We start from the raw sequence: 20343 nt of genomic DNA, 5'->3' as shown, positions 1-20343 counted from the left end.
ATAAATATGTGTGTGTGACCCATGCTCCTACCAAGCTTTAGAACATTACCATCAGCTCAGAAAGGTCCCTCATGCCCCCTCTGAGTAACCCACCTTTCCTGCCTACCCCATCTCCTAGCCAACCACTTTTTTGTTACCATTTTTTTGAGGGAAGATGCCTTATACTTTTTTTTTCCTAATATTTTTGTTTTCTAATACTTTTTTCTAATATTAATCTCCCGTGAGCCTCCCTTGTATGGTGTGTTTGTTTTTTTTCCTGTTTTTTTAAAAAGTTAACATCTTAAAAGGTGCTTAGAAAATAACATGGGCAGATATTTTATTGTAATTTTTTTGTAGATCTGAATGATTTGGCCTCTTTTGGAGACACCTTTAATAGTTGTAATTAAAAATAATTTCCTCAGTTTTTTTAGTTAAAGCTTCTTTCTCTTGCTCTCACTCTCTGTTATGGTTTATTACAGTGAAAGATGCAGATTAAAATCCACAAAGAGAGAAGTTGCATAGGTGCAGTCCAGGAGAAACTAGATGTGAGCTTTCTAGTGGGGTCACGCAGACAGGACTTAATTCTCCCAGCAACAGTATGTAACAACACATGTGAAGTAAACCAGTGAAACTAACCTGGCTAAGCCTTCGTGTCCAGGGTTTTTATTGAAGGTCAGTCAAGTAGGCATGGAATCCCTGTGTGACTGGCTTGCACTGTTCAGTCTCAAGCTCCTCTGAAGGTCACATTGATACAGCATGTCCCAGGGCCCCAGGTTTTTTTGCCACAACCTGGACATTGGGTATGCTTTTGATTTTTTTGTTTCATGAGAGGTGAGTCTTTGGCAAGTTTCTCTTTGCAGAAAATTGGTCTTTTTAAACTTTTATGGCTTCTGGGGTTTTCAGTGTTTGTTTTCCCCACATCAAAAGTCCTTTGGATGCTAAAGAACTCATACCCAGTTTGAAGAATGCTGACTTGTTGTATCTATAAACCTTGGCACGCCACTGCCCTCCCCCTTCCTTTCCTGGTTATAAGATGGCTGCTCCACATGTAGCACCATATCCACATTCCAGGCAGGAATAGTTTGTTTCTTAATTCCTGTGTTCACATCCTTTTCGCTTTTAGATGCACAACTTCAACACAAATCCAGATGTGTTTATCTTCTTAGTGAGCACACGAGCTGGTGGCCTGGGCATTAATTTGACTGCAGCAGATACAGTTATCATTTATGATAGTGATTGGGTAAGTTGCAAGTATAGTGTATGCTCATTGTCTTTCCATCATGAATTTTTAATCTTTCATTATACACTTTACAATTTCATTTATCTGTTTTGAAAAGATATCCATTTTAAGTAAAAATCATTTATCACGTGTCCTGTGTGTTAAGAATTGAACATGTTTTGTCTAAAACCACTCTAGAAGTCTAAATTGAGTTAAGGCTATTTAAAAGTCTTGATTTGATCATGCATGTTGTCTTGACCCACATAGTATGAGTTTGAATAATTTTAACTTTATATTGTTAAATGTTATTTTTCTTTTTAACCTTAAAGAACCCCCAGTCTGATCTTCAGGCCCAGGATAGATGTCACAGAATTGGTCAGACAAAGCCAGTTGTTGTATATCGTCTGGTTACAGCAAACACTATTGATCAGAAAATTGTGGAAAGAGCAGCTGCTAAAAGAAAACTGGAAAAGTTGATCATCCACAAAAGTAAATTCTAGTACTTTTTTGCTTCAATTGTATATTGTGTGTTACGAATTTTTGTTGCTATTTTATTTATAAGAGAAATTATTGCAGCTTGATTAGTGCACATTTAATAAATAGGCAGTGGGAAATTTGGAGCTGTAAAGACCTAACTTAAAAGATGACCAGACTTAAAAGATGAACATTAGTGAGTGTCTAGATGAGGAACAGAGAAAACAATCAAGGATAATTTTAAAGTACCATATCCTAAATATGTCACAAGGTTTTGCATAATGTTAAGGTTTATTCTTAATAAGAGACTTGCCTGTCAAAAAGATTTAAGAAAACTTTCAAGGCTCTTTGCAAGTTCATTACATTAAAAGACTAGAATATTAAAGGTATATTGAAATAATGCTATAAGAAAACTATTTACTTTGTTTTGAACCACTATTTCAAAGAATACTTTACTCCAGAATGCTCTTTTCATACTTTCAATCATGTTTTTTTTTAAATTCAGTGTTTTTAATCTAGAAAAGATTTTTTAATGTATTTTATTGGGGAATATTGGGGAACAGTGTTTTTCTCCAGGGCCCCTCAGCTCCAAGTACAGTTGCCGTTTTCAATCTTGAGTTGCATGTGGAGCAGCCCACCATCCCAGGCAGGAATTGAACCGGCAACCTTGTTGAGAGCTCGGGCTCTAACCAACTGAGCCATCTGGCCGCCCCTCTGGAAGCTCAGCAGCAGCTCAGTTGTCTCCATTCGAGTTGTGGCAGGCGCAGCTCACTGGCCCATGCAGGAATCAAAACAGCAACCCTGTTGTTAAGAGCTTGCACTCTAACCAACTGAGCCATCTGGCCACCCCAAGAAAAGATTCTGAGTAGGGAAAGTGAAGTGGGTGTTCTGTTCCCTGAGATTCCTTGGAGAAGATCTGCTTTTTTTCATTTAATATAAAATTATATTTAGATAAATGACTTGATGGCTACCTTCAGAAAGGTTGAAAATCATCTATGTAAGCTGTGAAGCATAGAGAAATGAGAATATCATAATGTTGAAAATCACCATCAATTTATTTAGTTACTTTTGTACTTGTAAATAAATTAAGTCCTAGGTTAAAGTCATTGATAAGTTCGGTGTCTTTAAGCAAAGTGACATATAGAACAACACCAGTTTTCCCAAAGGCTAATTGATATAAACAAGAGTTAAGTTCCTGTGGCATCTCATCAACATTGTGACAAAAGGATGTTATTTACGGACCTGCTGTACTTTCTTCAATGTATCTGATTTTGAGGGAAATGTGGATTAGATTTTGGACATCTTTAATTTGACTTAATGGAACATTTAGATTGTAGTTAGATATATTGTTATTGGAGTAAAAAAGAATTTTGTCCTGATAAGATTTTGTACAAATTTAAAAAATTTTTCATGTGTGCTGCTTTAGTAATTCGATGGAAATATATTTTGTTCATTAACTAAAGCTAAATTAAGTAAAGTTTATAGTTTTATTTTTCCAAGTTCTATTTTCAGTATTTTGAGAGATTAAAATTTCAAAGAACAATTTGAAAGGAATTTAAAAAACATTGACAGTGTTTTATCGAGGTATAATGTACATACAATAAAATGGCCCGATTTTAAGTGTACAACTTGATGAATTTTGACATACGTATACACTCATGTTAACAGTCGTCTAGATCAAAGTAACAGACATTTTCATCATCCAAGAAAGTTTCCTCATGCATTCCTTCCAGTCATTTCCCATGATTCCTTGCCCCTCGCTAGAAGGCAACTACTATACTGGTTTTTGTCACATAGTTTTTATTTTAACTTCATACATGGATTCATTTATATGTGTATATTTTTTATCTAGCTACTTGTGTTCAGCATAATAATTTGAGATTCATCTATGTTGTGTGTATTAGAAGTTTGTTTTTTTAATAATTGCTGAATACTTTATTTATCCATTCTTCTGTTGTTTAATGTTTGAATTGTTTCCAGATTGTGACTCTTATACAGGTGTTTGTGGGCATATGCATTTATTTGTTCTGGGCCTTAGCATATGTATATGTTTACCTGTAGGAAACTGCCAAACTTTTCCCTAGTGGACATATATTTTACACTGTTATCAGCAATGTGTGAGAGTTTGGTTGCTTTTCTTCTTTACCAACACTTGGTTTTATCTGTCCTTATTAATGTAAGAAATTCTGATTGGTTTGTAATGTATTTTGGTTTTAAAAGTAATTTTGAATGTTGAATATCTTGGAAATTTTTTCTAGATCATTTCAAAGGTGGTAAATCTGGACTGAATCCATCTAAGAACTTCTTAGACCCTAAGGAATTAATGGAATTATTAAAATCTAGAGATTATGAAAGGTAAGTGTTTTTTTTTTAATTTTCGAAAAATATAATTCATGTTTTTGATTTATCATATAGACCTGAATGTTGTGGGTTTTTTATAGGGAAGTAAAAGGATCTAGAGAGAAGGTCATTAGTGATGAAGATCTAGAGTTGTTGTTAGATCGAAGTGATCTCATTGGTAAGTATCTCTCATGCCTTTTTTTTTCAGAGAAACTTTGAACATACAAATAAGTGGAAAGAATAGTATACCTGTAATGTCACCCCTATGTGTAATTCATTCAGCCGCAGCAGTTCACAGCATTTATCTAATCTTGTTTCATTGCCATTCTGCTTTATCAGAATCTTAAAATTACGACATTTTACCCATGACTTTTTCATGCATCTTTTACCAAGGACATGTTTTCAAACATAGCCACTATGTCATTGTTACATTTAAGAGACTTGGCTGTAATACCCAATCCATATCCAGATTTTCCTAGTTGTCTGAAATCATTTTATAGTTTGAATCAGGATCCAAATTTCATTGACTGTTATGTCCTTTTTCTTCTATAAAATCCTCCTCACTTGTTTTTTCATCCCATTGATTTGCTGGATGGAGAAACCTGTTATGTGTCCTATAAAAGGAGTTATATATTCTGGACTGGGCTGATTTTTTTTTTCCCCCACCCCTTATGTTGTCCTTTGACTTTTTCCTCAATCAACTTATTTTCTGTGAAGTGGTAAATAGCTCTATAAGCTTAATTACATCCAGGTTCCAAATCTTAGGAATACCATTGCTTTGTTCTCATATTTTAAATCATACCAGGAGGTGCATAATACCTTTGTTTCTTATTTTTATTGAGCTAAGACTGGTCAGCACATTCAGGCTGATCTTAATATTATAGTTTCCAGTCAATCTTTTATTTATTTAACCTGGTGAAACCATCCATTGATGATGATTGTTTTGAACGATTATTTCCTTAAGGTTAGAAAATGGTGATTTTCTTTTTCTACCTTTATTGGCTAGAATTTGTTTTATAAGAACTTTTCCTCATCAAGTCTTTGGTTACTCTGAGATACAATATATACAGGTGAGGTAGGATAAATTGCTTCATCAATTTTTAGAATAATGAATTGATGCCTATAGTGGTGACCATAAATTAATTTGAAAACAAATAATATTTAAAACTCATCATTTTCTAATTTATGACATATTACTGATATCTGTGCTTTTGATTATTTATATGTATTATATCTACATGGTGGAAATACTATATAACAGTGTGTTACTGCCCAGCTTTTCCCAACTCTACATTTAGCAACATGTTGGTATCTTGATATTAGTGATGGTAGGAATATTTAATACCATGGAAATAGGAAAAAACTACAAACCAGAGCCCTTGTGGGGTGGGGAGAGCTAATTGTTAAACATTTACCAGCGTACCACTGGTGTAGTGTCATGTCTTCAACTTAAGTTTCAAATATCTCTTTAAGATTGTTTTTTGTCTTCTTACTAGTGATTTGAAAAAATTTTTACATATTGTAGATATGTGTCCTTTATATTTTCTCCCAGTCTGTGGCTTATCTTTGTAGTGTCTTAGTATCTTTTGAAGGGCGAAAGGTTTTAATTTCGATGAGCTCCAGTTTACCTTTTTTATGTTATCTGTCATGATTTTGGAATTGTGTCTAAGTAATCTTTGCCGAGCCCAAGATCATGATGTTTTCTTATAAAAATTTTAGCTCTTACCCTTTGAGTTAATTTTGGGGTAGATTATGAGGTGATGGTCTAAATTCATCTTTTTTACATGTTATCCAATTGTCCCGGCACCATTTTTTGAAAGGTTATTCTTTCCCTATAGAATTGCCTTGGCACTTTTGTTGAAAATCAATTGATCATAAATGTAAGGGTTTATTTCTATACTCTCAATTCTGCCCCGTTGATCTTTCTGTCAGTTTTGATATTAGTGTCATTACCACACTGTCTTAATTATTGTAGCTTTGTGGTGAGTTTTGAAATTGGGAAAAGTGAATCCTCCGATTTTGTTCTTTTTCAAATTAGTTTTACCTATTCTTGGTTCTTTGTATGTTTATATGCATATTTTAATAATCAAATAGTTCAGAAAAATATATGAGAAAGATAAAGCAGTATGGCCAAATCGTAAATACATTATCAAATAAAAATCAGCAGTATAGAAGGTATGAAAGGATAGTGTAACATTTGAAAATATTCATATTAACTAAATAAAGGAGAGCTAGATACTTGAAAACCCATTTGATATAGTATCATAATCATCCTCATAATCCTTAGACATAGAGAAGAATGTTTTTATCTGATAAAATATACCCATCTAGGAAGCTACTACTAAAATCAGGAGTATTCAAGGATAACAGCTCTCACTCCTACTGTACATGGATGTTTTAACTAATGCTATGAAATAATTAAAATAGGCTAAAGGATAATAGTAAGAAGGTTTCAAACTGCTTGTATTTACAGATGGTGTAATTATATCCGTAGAAAGTCCAAGGGAATCAAGAAGTTTTTAGAATAGAATTCAAGAAGGTTGCTTATAAGTTAATCCTGTGTGTCAGCAATAATTGTTTAAAAAACAAGATCTTAACAACTATAACACTATAACAATTTCTTTAAGGCCTTAAGGAAAAATTACGAAAGATAAAAGGATATTAACAGAAGGACTGAATAAATGTACAGATTTAAGCAAATTCATAGATATGAATGTTTAATATTAAAAATTAAGTCGGTATTCCCCAAATTAACTTTCATCCTTTACATTGATCTTCTAATTCAAATCCCAATGTGACTTATTAAAGAACTATGACATGCCGTTTTTAAAATTTACATGGAAAAGGACCAACAGCCAAGACAATTTTGAAGAACAACAAAATAGTCTATGCCAGGTATTAAGACTTTTTAATTAAGCCATAATAATCAAGACTGTTGAATTAGCATGTGATAAGATAAATTAACTAGTGGTCCACCAAACTTCCCTGGAAAATCAATAAATGGCAGAAATGGCATTTCTTTAAGCAGAGAGGGGAAATTCCTGTTATTCAATACATGATGCTGGGAGAATTTGTAATCAACAGGGGGAAACCTCAGACCATACTCAGGAACAGATTCTAGATAAATGAACACTATAAGTAGTCAAAACTTAAATATTAAAAGCAAAACCTTTAACTTAAAAAAATAGGAAAATATGTTATGACTTTAAGATAAAGAATTCTTAAACAAGGTAACCGAATTCACAAACTAAATAAATTGTACGTTTTATTATAATAATTTAAAGACTTCTGTAAAAATAGGCAATGCTGTAAACAGATAAGAGAACAAACCACAAAAGTTTGCATCACATAACAGATGGGAAGTGTTTATCTTAAACATCAACAAGAAAAATGGACAACATAAGAGCAGGCAATTATAAGAAGAGGAAGAAATGGCTGGTGAACATACGAAGATGATTTAACCTCCCTAGGAATCAGTATTGCAAATTAAAACCAGTAGAGATTTTCTTCCACAGCCGTCATATTGATAAAAATGTTAAAGGACCCGTATTGACAATGAAAGTGTATATAAAGATAAATTTTCATGGTGTCTAGTTACCCAGCTTTTAAAGTAACCATGATTGAACTCTTTTTTTTTTTTCAAACATCTCTGTGAACACAATTCAAATGGGTCTGTTTATTTCTCTATGTGTCTTAAATTCAGCAGAAGTGATTTTGATTAGCAAACGGATGTTTCAGTTTGTGTGTTCCCTGGAAGCCAGTTATAGTTGTAATAAGAGAATAGTATACTTTACTGCTTTTGCTAATATGAACTGTTAATGATTAGGGAATAAAGGGGCCCACATTTTTGACAGATGACTCATTTCTTATAACATATTGGACATCTTTTTTAAGATTCCTCTTTAGGCTCTTTTAAAAAATAAATACTTGTTTTAATATTTTTCTCTCAGATCAAATGAATGCCTCAGGACCAATTAAAGAGAAGATGGGGATTTTCAAGATATTAGAAAATTCTGAAGAGTCCAGTCCTGAATGTTTGTTTTAAATTGGAGCTAAAGAATGTCTTTTAAAAATTCTTGTTTACATCTGCAGATTTATCTATATATATATATAGGTGTTAAAATCCAGATTGTCCACTTTACTTTTCGGTTATGTCAGATTACATGATGTAAATTGCATAATTAATAGGTGGTAATTTTCTGAGCCTTATTAAGAACAAAGAAGTATTCACATTAAATTTAGGTTTTCAGTTAATTTTTCAGACTCAGTCGTACTCTTGGGTATAGCCTAATATGTACTTAACCACTGCCAAATATATACAGTCTTCCTGTGGAAGTTTAATGTCTTTTTCCCCTTATTTTCCCTCTTTCGCAGTTTAGTTCATGGGTTTTTGGTGCTTCAGTTATGGAGTAGGCTTTTGATGGGGGAAAGATTGGGATTGTTATTTCTGTTTAAATAAGAAATTGTTTGAATTTTTTACAGTCTATTTCTATAAAATAGTTTACCAAATAAATGTTCATTATAAGATCATTTCATCAAATTATTTTTTCAGAAAAAATGGCTCAAGTGAAATAATAATAGCAAAAGTCTTGACTGACATTGTGATTCAATATTATTTACCTGACTTGGTTTCATTTATTACTACTATTCACGTGTTATATAAAAATTTTAACTGAATATTGAGTTAATGCAAAGAAGCCTCTGGAAGAAACTAGGGTTTTGACAAAAGCCCAGAAACTGGAAGTGGCAATATATCATGCAAAACAAGAATAGAATAAGAGAGATGAAACCCTAAAAATTTATAGTAGGGAGGTGAATAGTACCAGAGAGAAGAAAACAAGACCTAAGAATGTAAGTAATACAAAATCCATAATAGAGGAGCATAAAATGGAAACCATTTATGTCCTGTATGTGTACAGGTTCTGAGGAAGAGAAATGCTGAATGCTCCCTGAATCATACATTTCTGTGTAGGTGTTTGTCATGGAAAAATGTCATTCTTCCTGGCATGTATATTCAAATGTAGATCAGATTATCTCCACTGTAGGGTGGTGCAACTAGGATAGGACTTGGAAGAAACAACTGTTTTGAGAGAATATTCAAAGAAAAGAACAGACTGCAGAACTGGCGTTTGTTTTAGTTGAAGTGTTTACCAATCACAGTCATGCTAATTAATCATTATAACCTTAGTTGCTTAGTAGTTAAAATTTTTCCTCTAAGTCTTGTCTTCCATTGTCCCAAATTCCTTGCATAGTGTGTTCACCTCTGTCCTCACATCTTATACCTCCTCCCATTGTACCTTGCTCCCTGTTGGCACTGAGATAATAAAAGTCGGAGAACTTTTGAAAGTTGCCACCACTGCATTCTCTAGAAGCCTACTAGTATCTGCTCATGTAGCCTCCTTTCCTATCACTATGGGTATGCTGTCTGTCCTAGCTAGTACCAGCAAGCGCCTCATTCCTTTTTGTGGCATACTCCTTGAAAAGTGGTCTGCATTCACCTCTGTTTCTCCTCTTCCAGTTTTTTTCCTGAACCCAGTTCAGTTGGGTTTTCATCCCCATTGCTCCATTGAAATTGTTCTTAAGGTTTCCATTGACCTCTGACCTCACTGTACTTTCTCAACAGCATTTCATATAGTTGTTTACTCTCCACTGAACAGTTTCTTTAGTTTGCTGTATTTCTATCAAATACATTTTCCTGGTTTTCTTTCCTGCTTCTAACTCAGTTTTCTCTGCTATTTCTTATGTCTTTGACCTCTGAATACTAGAATGTCTCAAGTAGGACTTGGTGCTCCCTTGATGGTGTTTTTTCATTGCTCTAAGTACCAAGTATGTAGTGATGATTCAACTTTATAATCTCTAGCCAGAATCCTTCTCCTGAACTCATGTCCAACTGCCTACTTGACATTTTTACCTGGTTACCTGGTTGCCTGGTAATTCAAATTATCCCAAATCTTAACTTATGAACTTGTAATTCTCCAGCCTGTTGGCTATCACCACCCATGCATTTATTTTTAGCTTCCAAAATCTTTTGTTATCTCTCTTGCTCTCTTGACTTGGAGGTTTAATGCCTCTTTCATCCTTTTATTGTTATTTGTTTCCAGATTGTAGTAAGGTACAGAGGGGAACAGATATTCTCATTCCATGGTATTAAAACAAATGCTCCCTGCCTCATCTTACATAAAGAAGTATTCTCAACCAGACTTTGTCTTCCATTGCTTGATCAAATTTTCATGAAAAATATTTTACTAGTTTTATTTGTTTCAGTGAGTCATTGTTCCATATTATTCGGTCCTGAATGTGGTGAGAGGTATAGTGATGATGGTACTTGCACATTTCCAAGCAAATATGTTTGATGGACTCTTTCAATCATGTCTTAGCAACTATATGTGACTTTTTTTAGTCTTAGCAGTTTGAAGTAATACTTTATTAGAAGCCTGAAAAGCACTAATGTTCATATTCAAAACATTATGTGTTTGTTGGTTTTAAATTCCATGCTCTATTTCAAAGAATTGTTTTGCTTTTAAGCTTCTTTTTAAGTTAATGCTGCTAATGATTCTATTTGCTTTATTACCCACTATATCCACAAATAGCATACTATGTTTTTAATACTTCACCATCAATTATGATGACAAAAATCAAGTGCAAGAAATCACGGGTAAAATTAAAAACTTGTTCTTCATTTCTTTGGAGTCACATTGTTATTACTTGGTTTATAACTACTGCTTTCAAAGATGTAACTTCTTGTCAATCAAGTAAAGCTTGTGTTTTCATTAAATACATTTTGCATCCCTAATTTAGCTAATAATGTTAACTAAACAGTTGATTAAAATTAAAATGATTTTCAAAATGAATTATAAAAGCAAATGTTTACATTTTCTCACAATTTTATATATTTTTGACTTAAAATTGGCAAACTAAGTTTAAACTACCTTACGCTGTAATGTAGTCCTACTGTGCGGGATTAGGACATGAGTTCAACAATGCCAAGCAATTGACAGCCAGACAATAAAAGCAGTCTCTTTAGGTGTTACTTGATACCAACATAATTTGCAAGTATGAGCAATAAATTACAGGTAGCTGTACTTGATTGTAAAGTGGTTGGTCATTCATATGATCTAGAATGTGCTTGTGTAAGTTTTGTTTAGGTTTAACTGAAATACATACTTAACTAATTTCTGAGCTATGTCCACAGGTTCCAGTTTGAGAAATGCAGCCCTAAAGGATAAATTAACTTACACATAATTTTTGCTAAAATTCATGACTCTGGGTCTTTTGTTTGTTTCTTCCCGAGTCTTACTACTTAGAGAGTCCTCTATATCCTTGACTGGCTTACTAAAATGATAACCACCTGAAGAGATCATTGATAGTGGGGGTATTATGTGAGCTGTTCCTCTTTAAGGTATTTCAGAACATTACTAAAATAATATATGTGTGTTCTCTTAATTCTCCATAACCCAATTAAGATGGTCAGATGGTTTCATTTCTCTTTTAGCTTGAAAAAGTTATTTAAAGAAATATAAAAATAGCATAGTCATTACACAGATATGGCAAATTTCTTTTTTACTACTGAGGTTATAACTTAGACTCAGGAGAGTACAGAAATCTGAAATGCTCAGTTTGGTGTACATGTATGTATCCATTAAAAGTACCATCCTGCCCAGATTACTATGGAGTGTTTCTGGCATTTCAGAAGGCTCTCTATGCCCTAAGTAATAACCCTACCCCAAGGTAACCACTCTCAGTCTTTATCACCATAGGCTAGTTCTACACAGCAAAATTTACGACAAGTGTAACATATCTCTCAGCACAGATAAAATAAATGGTAAGGAAACCTCTCATGAGAACAGTTACACATTTATCTTTTCTTTCCTCTTATTCTCTGCACCATTTGTTACCAGGTATTTGAGTAAAGATTTTGGCAGCTGCTGCTGCTGCAGCCTCTGCTAACACTCAAGTTTGTTTCTCTTGATACTTGAAAGATGAGATGAATCCCATCTTATGAATGTTTTATCAAAATGAGATCTCTGATATGACTACCTTTTGCTGGGGAAGGAGACACAGACTCATTTAGGAGCATGGGTTGCAGGAAGCTTTCCTTCACCCCATTTATCGCAAGGTTATGCCTTTCTCCATCTTTCATTGAATCCTCTGTACCACTAGTCATAACGAGAGTGTACTATTTGGCACAAGACAGATTTAATCTTTTCATGGGACGGATTAGAAAGTTCAAGGTCAGAGCAGACCAAAGAGGCACAAGTAATGCCACAACAAAGGAAATGATAAAGATACATTCATAATTGAGCAATTTGTGATTTGGACTTACTGTTGGGTCATGTTCCACAACTCAGATAATTGCGTGGTTAGCTCCTTGTCATTCAGGTCTCAGTTCACATTTCACTTCAAAATGAAATGTCCCTGATCACACCACCCCACAGGATCTCACTCTTCCCAATCTGTCAGCCTCTCATAATCACCACAAGACGGCGCTTATCTGTTCTGTCTTGTTTGCTATATATGAGCATGTAGGAAACATGAAATGAATAAGGTTACAAAGAAAAACCAAGTGAACACTAGGGAGTTGCCTAGAATTAAAAATGAAAGACCACAGTTTATCAGGTACAAAACAAAGCTACACTGGATTATATGCTATAGATAAGAAAGGGAAAGAATATGAAAATAGATCACCTACAAAGATCAGGTAGACAGCAAAAGTCTTATTTTAACAGCAAAATAAGCAAATTTTTAATGTGCAAGGGGGTGAAATTCCATCCTAGAATTTTATATCCATCTGCAGTATTTAGAGGTGAGGGAACAGTAAAGATGTTCGGGCATATGAGTTGTCATGCAAAAAGAAAGTGGCTGGACTCAACCCTGCAACGGACGTTAGAAATATCCTAATGTGGAATCCACGTGTACTGACACTAGTACCCCACTTGGGGTCGCCCTAATTCAGTACTTCAAACCGTAGGCAATTGTTACACAGAAGTGTGATTGGCAGAGCAGTCTAATCAAGAACCACATGGAGATGTGGATCAATTTCAAGCCAGCAGCTGATGTCACTGAACATGCAGCCTACACTTGCAGAATTAGGTCTGATGTTAATCCGGAACTGAGTGCAGCCTTTGGACCACTTCCCTTAGATGAGCAGCCTCATCATTTTAGTTTTAATGTATGTATTTCTCTGAATAATTAGAAGTAAATGCTTTTCTGGCTATCAGAGAAAGGTACTTTTGTGATTTCCTCATGTTTTTGTAAATTTAGTCCCGTAATACATTCTTGTAGCTGGCTCTAGTAATTACAAACTGCTCTGCAAAACAAAGGAAATAATAGTAATTCTACCGCAAGGATGTGGTTGGTGGGGTTTAAATAGAATCTTGCACAAAAGGACATGCATTAAATTCAGTGATCTCAAAAATGGTTAAATGTTGCAGTGTACATAAAATACTTCATGCTGTGTCTGCCAGTTAATATTTAACAGATGACAGCTACCATTATCACTAGTACTACGTATTAGCAATTTCAGTAATGATCATTAGTAAACTACCAAAGAAATGGTGCTTAAGTGGGAGAGCCAAAATACAAACCATAGAAGCTTTCTGTTATGCTATTATGCCTCGCAAAATACGAAATAGAAATCTATTCCTTAGACAAAGACATCTGATTATTTTTCTGGAGGGGAAAAGGTCCTCTTTTTGCCCATTATACTTTCTACTGTGAACATGTAGCTGTAAGTCTGAGGCATTTTCCTGGCTTGCAGAACCCAAAAGAAGTTTGGCTTGAGCACATCAAGTGAGAGCAATTCTCTTAGTTCAGAGTAAGTAGACCTGTCAAAAAGCTTTGACAACTGAATGGAAATTCTTTTGGAAAAAAAAGACAAAACCTTGGTGTTAGCATATAAGAAAATACTGGATTGAAACGAGAAGACCTGGATTTCAGTTTCTGCTCTGTGCAGTGTATCAACTTGGGTAAGGTAACCTGGATAAATAAATGCTCAAACCAATGGGGCCAATAATTCCCTGCCCAGCCTAGTGTACAGGTTTCTTTTGCAAACCAAATAGTTTATAGAGTATGTGAAAAAGCATTCCAAATTATCTAGTACATATCTTTGGGATGAGCAGACCATCTTTTGTTATAGCCAGAGTCCCCTTGAAGGAAAGGAGGCCATTCTGTATATACCAATGAAGTTTCCAGTAGGAAGTTAAACCTGTGTTTGGAGCGCAAATTTGTAATGGAAAACAAGTTTTAATTTAGACTGTAGTCCAAATTACAGCTGTCCATAGGTCTCACATATCAGTATCTCTCTAACTGCTCTTTTCTTGGGTTTGTAGGTAGAACATCTGTATATCATGAAAATATGAATCACAAGAAACAATGTAGTTTTGTGATTAAGAGAATGAATTCTTGAATCAGATGTGGGATCAAATCCTCAGTCTAGTCCAAGTTAGCTGTGTGACCGTTAGGAAATCACTTAACCTCTCTGAGCCTCAGTTTCCTTATCTGTAAAGTGGGGAAACGGCAGTAATCCTCAGATTGTTGTGAGGATTAGATGGTATTATGTACAAAAAATGCTTTGTGTGGAGCCTATCACATAAGAACCTCAAATATTGTTACAAAGTATATATTACAATAGATTTGAAAGTTGCTCTAACCAAGTATCACAGAGGTGGGAAGAAAAAGGAAGTTAATGTATCTGGATCGGTATAGGGCACAACTTCCTACATTGTGGTATGGAGTTCACAAGATCCTTTCAGGGAGAATAGAGATCAAAACTATTTTCATGATAGTACCGTGACATTATTTGCCTTTTTCTCATTCTCACAAGTGTACAGAGGAGTTTTCCGGAGGCTACATAATATGTGATGACGTTGCTCTGATGGCTAATAGCATGTCTGCTTGTATATTTTTAGTTTTCAGCATTACTTTCTAATATTGTAATACTGCTCAATATAATCCTCATAAAAAGTTATTTGGGGTCCTCAGTAATTTTTAAGAATGTAAAGGGGTCCAGAGATCAAAATGTTTGAAAACTGCTGGCACGTAGTGTGTATACTGCTTCTGTAACGTTCCACGTTGTTGTTTATTCTTCACTCACCTTTATACAGAGGGTGCCAAAAAAAAAAGGTATACACATTTTAAGAGGAGAAAACTATTAAAGTTGTAATAATATATACCAATAACAAAAGAAGAAGACAAGTCACGTTTGACTTCTGCAATTACAAGAGGTGCTCAAAGCCGTTACCATCAGCGTCCAGACACTTCTGGTTATGGCGAACTGCTGGAGCAATGTTAACCAAAGTGCACACTTGTATACATTTTTTTTGGCACCCCTGGTATTTTAAAGCACTGTGTATTGCTGTCCATACATTTAGTTCTATATTTATCTACCACATTTTACTCATCCCCTTATTCACTAAACACTTCTAGATGGCTTTTCAAAATTGCTATATGTGTTAACGCCCCACCAGCAGTACTGAATACCTATTTCTCCATACCTAGAAATGCCTATTTCTTGGTAAGGTCTCCTTACCAAGACCTTATTCACCTTTCTAATTTTTGCCATTCTGATTGTCAGAAAATGGCACCTTCTTGTTTAAATTTTGTATTTCTCCCATTTTATTTCTTTATCTTCTCTATTTTTCCTATGGTCAGCTTTGCCAGAGTCCTGCTGCTCATATGAATCTTTCCAAGAATCAGCTTCTAGTTTTGTTAAATATCTATCTCTACACCATATATATCATTGATTCATGCTTTCATCTTTAATTTTTTTCTGTCTTGTTTCTTTGTGTTTAATATAAAGTAAGCAACATCTTGAATGCTTATTTTTTCAATATTTATAATAAAGTATTTAATGATGTAATTTTCTAAATACTGTTTTAGCTGTATCTTACAAATTTTAATATGTAGTGTTTTCACTATTATTTAATTTTGTTGTCTAGCTTCTTTCATGATTTCCTTTTTAACCCAGGGTATTTTTAGTTATATATTTAGTTTGCAGGTATATGAATAATAAAGTTGCCTTTATTATTGCTTTCTCCCTGTGTTGCATTATTGTCAGAGAACATGATTTGCCTGATGTTAACTTTTTACAGTATATTGATGCTGCCTTTGTGGCTCAGTATATGGTCAGTTTCGTGAATGTTTCCATTGTACTCAAAAAGAATTTGTATTTTCTGATTATATAGGGTAAATTTCTCTATAATTAATATATTCCTATTAAATATTTTGCAAATCTTCTAAATATTTGCTTAGTTTTTGACTGCTTGATCTGCTTGGTTATTTTCTGAGACGTATATGTGAAAATCTCCAATTAGAATTGTGAATTTAATAATTTCAGCTTGGGCTTTATATATTTTGGAACTACATTTTAGATGCACATATATTCCTTTTGCCAATATATATGTCCCCAGGAAAGTTTTTGATCTGAATTCTGTTTTACCAGTTATTAATATTGCTACATTAGCATTCTTTCACTTCATTATTTGCGTGGCATATCATTACGTGTTTTTATGTCTAATCTTTCTGAATTGTTTTATGTAATATCTCTCATAGTAAATGTATTGCTAGACTTTGTTTCTACAATGTGATTAATCTAGGACTCTATCTGGTTTCGAGCTCCTCTTTATTTTTCATTTTGCACTCTTCTGAGCCCTTACATTCTGGGATTATCTTCCTTTAATTCTTAGAAATGGCTCTTCACTGTTTTTTCAAATATTTTGTTCTGTTTTATTTTCTATTTATTTCTGGGACTATAATCCAGATGTTGGTACTTTGAATTCCATCCGTATCTCTTAAACATGTTTTTATATACCCTCTTTCTTCATCTTGCTTGCTGAATTCTGGAAGAATTTCTCAATAAGAAATAGAGTCCTAGATGCATTATGGTGAAATTTAAGAATAGCAATGGTAAACAAAATGTGTTACATAATTAAACCTTAATTAAGAGGGAAATTTACGGTTTCAATAATATTTACATGAAAATGGATAAGCGCAAACTAAGCATTCAACTCAAGAACTTGGAAGAAGAACAAAAGAACCACTTCTAGAAGCTCAAGTTGAATGCCAGTAGGACTTTTCTTTGCTTCAGGTCTGCTACCTCTTATCTGTAGATGATAAAGTTTCATTCAGTTTCCCCCTAAGTTCTTACAAGGTTTGATTTCTGGGGACAGAATCTGCCTCTGTGAAGAAGGAATCGTTCTCTCCAGCCTTTCTTTCACGTCTTTGAATTGCTTTCTGTAGGCCTTGAGCTCATCGGTTTCAAGGTTCATCAGGTCATTTGCTCAGAACTTCCCACCTCTTGCTGCCACGTCACAATCTGCCATGACAGCTAATTCTGAGCTGCTCTTCTTGTTTCTGTTGGTAAAGCTCAGTCATTTCATTCCTTCCCTCTCAGGATGTTGATCTGCCCATTGATTGAGGCTTCCTCAGCCTGGACATCTTTGTGATGTCAGGTGAGCTGTTTTTCTCCTCATCCATGTTTGTATAGGATGGATTTTTCTTGTGATGTTGGAAGTTTGAATATGCACTGGACTTTGGAGCATCCCACTGTACCTTCTGATGGGTCACCAACATTCTCTCCATCCTGTGATTCCAGGTTATCACCTGTTTCACTTCCTCCAGGGAAGCTGTCAGGACTTTGATCTTCAGCCAGCCTCCAGCAGAAACGTGGCTACACTCTCCACTCAGGCCCTAGAGCTCAGCGTGGAGACCGTGAGCCTCTTTTCAGTTTCCCACAATAATTTTAATTGTGTCTTAATCTTCTTCCATTTTGGCTTGATGGGGTTGGTTTCACCGTCCAGGGCCTGGATCTATTATTTGCAGGAACAGACACCAAATGTTCTGGGTCTGAACACTGAGGGCTTCCTTTCACCCCATGTTTTGCTTTGGTGCACGTGATGTTCCACGTCAGAGGGTTGACGTGTCCAGGTCACCAATCACTTCTGCATTTGCAACCTCTTCTCTCACAGGATGAAACTTGTTGAACATTCCATTTTGCTACAGCTCGTGCTGAACTGCTACTGGCAGGTTCCTTGTCTCCCTATAGCTGAAACCTGCCTTTGACTGCCTGAAAAATTCTACCTAAGATCAAGAGAGCGATGAGCACCTGAACCATCTCAGCCGCTCCACCATCTCCCATGAAATCCAGGGACAGTGAGACTCAGTGTCTCGTTGTCAGTGGGTTCTGCCAGGAAACCCTTCAGCATCGTTTGCGATGGCGCCAGCGCACATCGCAGGCAGGATGCAGTTCCTACTTAGTGGCTCCTGAAGCAGAGAGCTCTGCAGCTGCTCCCATGGCCAGTTGGACCACAACACGCTATGGAGAAAACTGAGCTGGTTCTGCACAGAATCACTCCTGTGACAGTACCTGGGGCAGACCAAGGCTGCAGGGCTGAGTGGGCAACACCATAGCAATAATGAACTAACACACCCTCCACCCTGCCCTTGGCCTTTTCTTAATGGAAATTACTTAAGCTTCTCCCTCTGCAGCCCCAGAGTCTGGAATGAACTCTCTCTTGTTGCCTATGTGGGGTCATGCTCCTTCCTTTAACAACTGTGCTGATTCGCCCCTATGGGTCCAGAACCCAGCACAGGACCCGGCCAGGATTAGAGGCCCAGTGCTCCATGCGTGTTTGTGGGAGGACTACGTGAATGAGTGAATGAATGAATAAGAGCAGGAGAAAAAGCCATCATTTATTATCCCTGGAAATTTACACATAGTGTTCTGCAGACTCAACAAGTACCTAAAACTCCTGTCAATGTGGAATAGAGACGCGATGAAACTTAAAATGGTGAAAAAATGTTAATAGTGAGTGACCATGTAACAACATTAATTAAAATTCACCATTTTGGACTACAATGATCCTCACCATTTTGAAAAAATCATGTAATATAATAGAGCACATTTCCTATAACCTCATTTGACTATAACTGAAAGCAAAGTGTGATGTAAACAGAACAACTGCTGGGAAATAACTTTTGGAGCAAAGAGGGCACCGAAACCACTATGCACAATACTTTAAAAATACTAACCATGGCTCCGCTAATAATGTGCAGAATAGAGATAACATCATTCAATGAAGAAAATTTCTACCATTTACTACTTAACACTATGACAAGCCTGTGAGAAGAGTCCAACAATAATGTAGAGAAAAAAGTTAGATATTGAAAAGGAACACAAAGAAGGCAGAGCAATGACAATAGGAAATTTTAGCATAGAGTGTTTTAGAGCTCTGAAAGTTGGAATGCTTCATACAGAAATGTAAGAATTGCTTATAGGGTGGCTATTTTTCTTTCCTAAAGATTCCCAGTGAAGTCTGTGGACTCTACAGAATGATCTCCCAAGTAACAACTTAAACCCCAGTGGAAAAGTCACATTCTTGGGAGGTTTGGGGCGGGGGTGTCCTGTGAGCCAAGCTTTCACTCCCCAGAAAGGGTGCTGTGTCCTGGGAAGGTGAGAGCCTTGTGTACAAATGTGGAGACTAAAGGTCAGATGGGGAGCTGCTGTTGCCCAAACCCCTGAACTTGCCCTCCTGGGGTGCCAAGGACAGGTCAGGCCATGTGACCCACCGCTTAGGAGGCCGGTGCTCCTGCTCGCTGGCTGTCACTAACCCATGATTCCAAGAGAGCACAGGGATGTCATATTTACTACCCTTTTCAAAGTGCGTGTACTTCCCTACATTATCCCCTGCAGAGTATGAGAATTGCATTTTTTCCACTCTTTGCCTATTCTTGTGGTTTTCAGTCTTTTAACATTGAGTCTATTTCTGAGGTACGAATGGTATCCTGTTTTCATTAGTATTTCTCTGGTGTATAATGCTGCTGATCTCTTTTTCATGGCTCTTTGTGCTTTAATTGCTTTGTTTCAGTTGTCTTTTCAAGTCTTAGGCCCCATTTTTAATTTCTTTGTGTTTTTATGATTAAGAGACATTTATTGTGTATTGATTGTGGCGGTAGAGGTTGAGTGGGAGAGGAGGATGTTGATTCAGAGGATAAGGCTGCCTTTCAATGGGAACTAGAGTCAAGACGAGTGGAGAGGGCATCCTGACGGAGGGCCAGCCAGAATGGGGTGTCACAGTCCAGGAGAGGTGAGGCAGATACAAGGACAGGTGGGGGAGCTGCCTGGTTTGTGGAGCCAGAGCCCCCCACCTGAAGAGTGTCAACATGATGGTGGCACCTTCACATGGGGAATCAGGATGAGCACGGTGAGAAGGCTTCCCTCACAGATGGGTGCCCCAGGGTGGCATATCAGAGCCTAAGCAGTGTCCACACCCAGGTGCGTCTGGCATGGTGTATTGGCGCCTTTCAGGGTGAGTAGGGCATCCACAGGTAGGGTG

The 20343-nt window shown here is 36.0% G+C and overlaps 1 protein-coding gene across 1 annotated transcript in view; it reads left to right on the top strand.

Moving 5' to 3' along the window:
• The window catches only part of HELLS (helicase, lymphoid specific), a 35281-nt gene extending 24418 nt beyond the window's left edge, over window positions 1-10863 (top strand). The window contains exons 18-22 of the mRNA XM_019739873.2: window positions 1103-1219; window positions 1528-1687; window positions 3931-4027; window positions 4114-4190; window positions 7963-10863. Coding sequence (XP_019595432.2) covers window positions 1103-1219; window positions 1528-1687; window positions 3931-4027; window positions 4114-4190; window positions 7963-8057 — 546 coding nt within the window. The 3' untranslated portion in view covers window positions 8058-10863. The remainder of the gene's footprint in view (window positions 1-1102; window positions 1220-1527; window positions 1688-3930; window positions 4028-4113; window positions 4191-7962) is intronic.
• Window positions 10864-20343: the final 9480 nt, after the last annotated feature.

This window comes from Rhinolophus sinicus, linkage group LG07 (assembly GCF_036562045.2).
Source record: "Rhinolophus sinicus isolate RSC01 linkage group LG07, ASM3656204v1, whole genome shotgun sequence".
NCBI lineage: Eukaryota > Metazoa > Chordata > Mammalia > Chiroptera > Rhinolophidae > Rhinolophus > Rhinolophus sinicus.
This window is presented reverse-complemented; position numbering and strand designations above follow the sequence as displayed.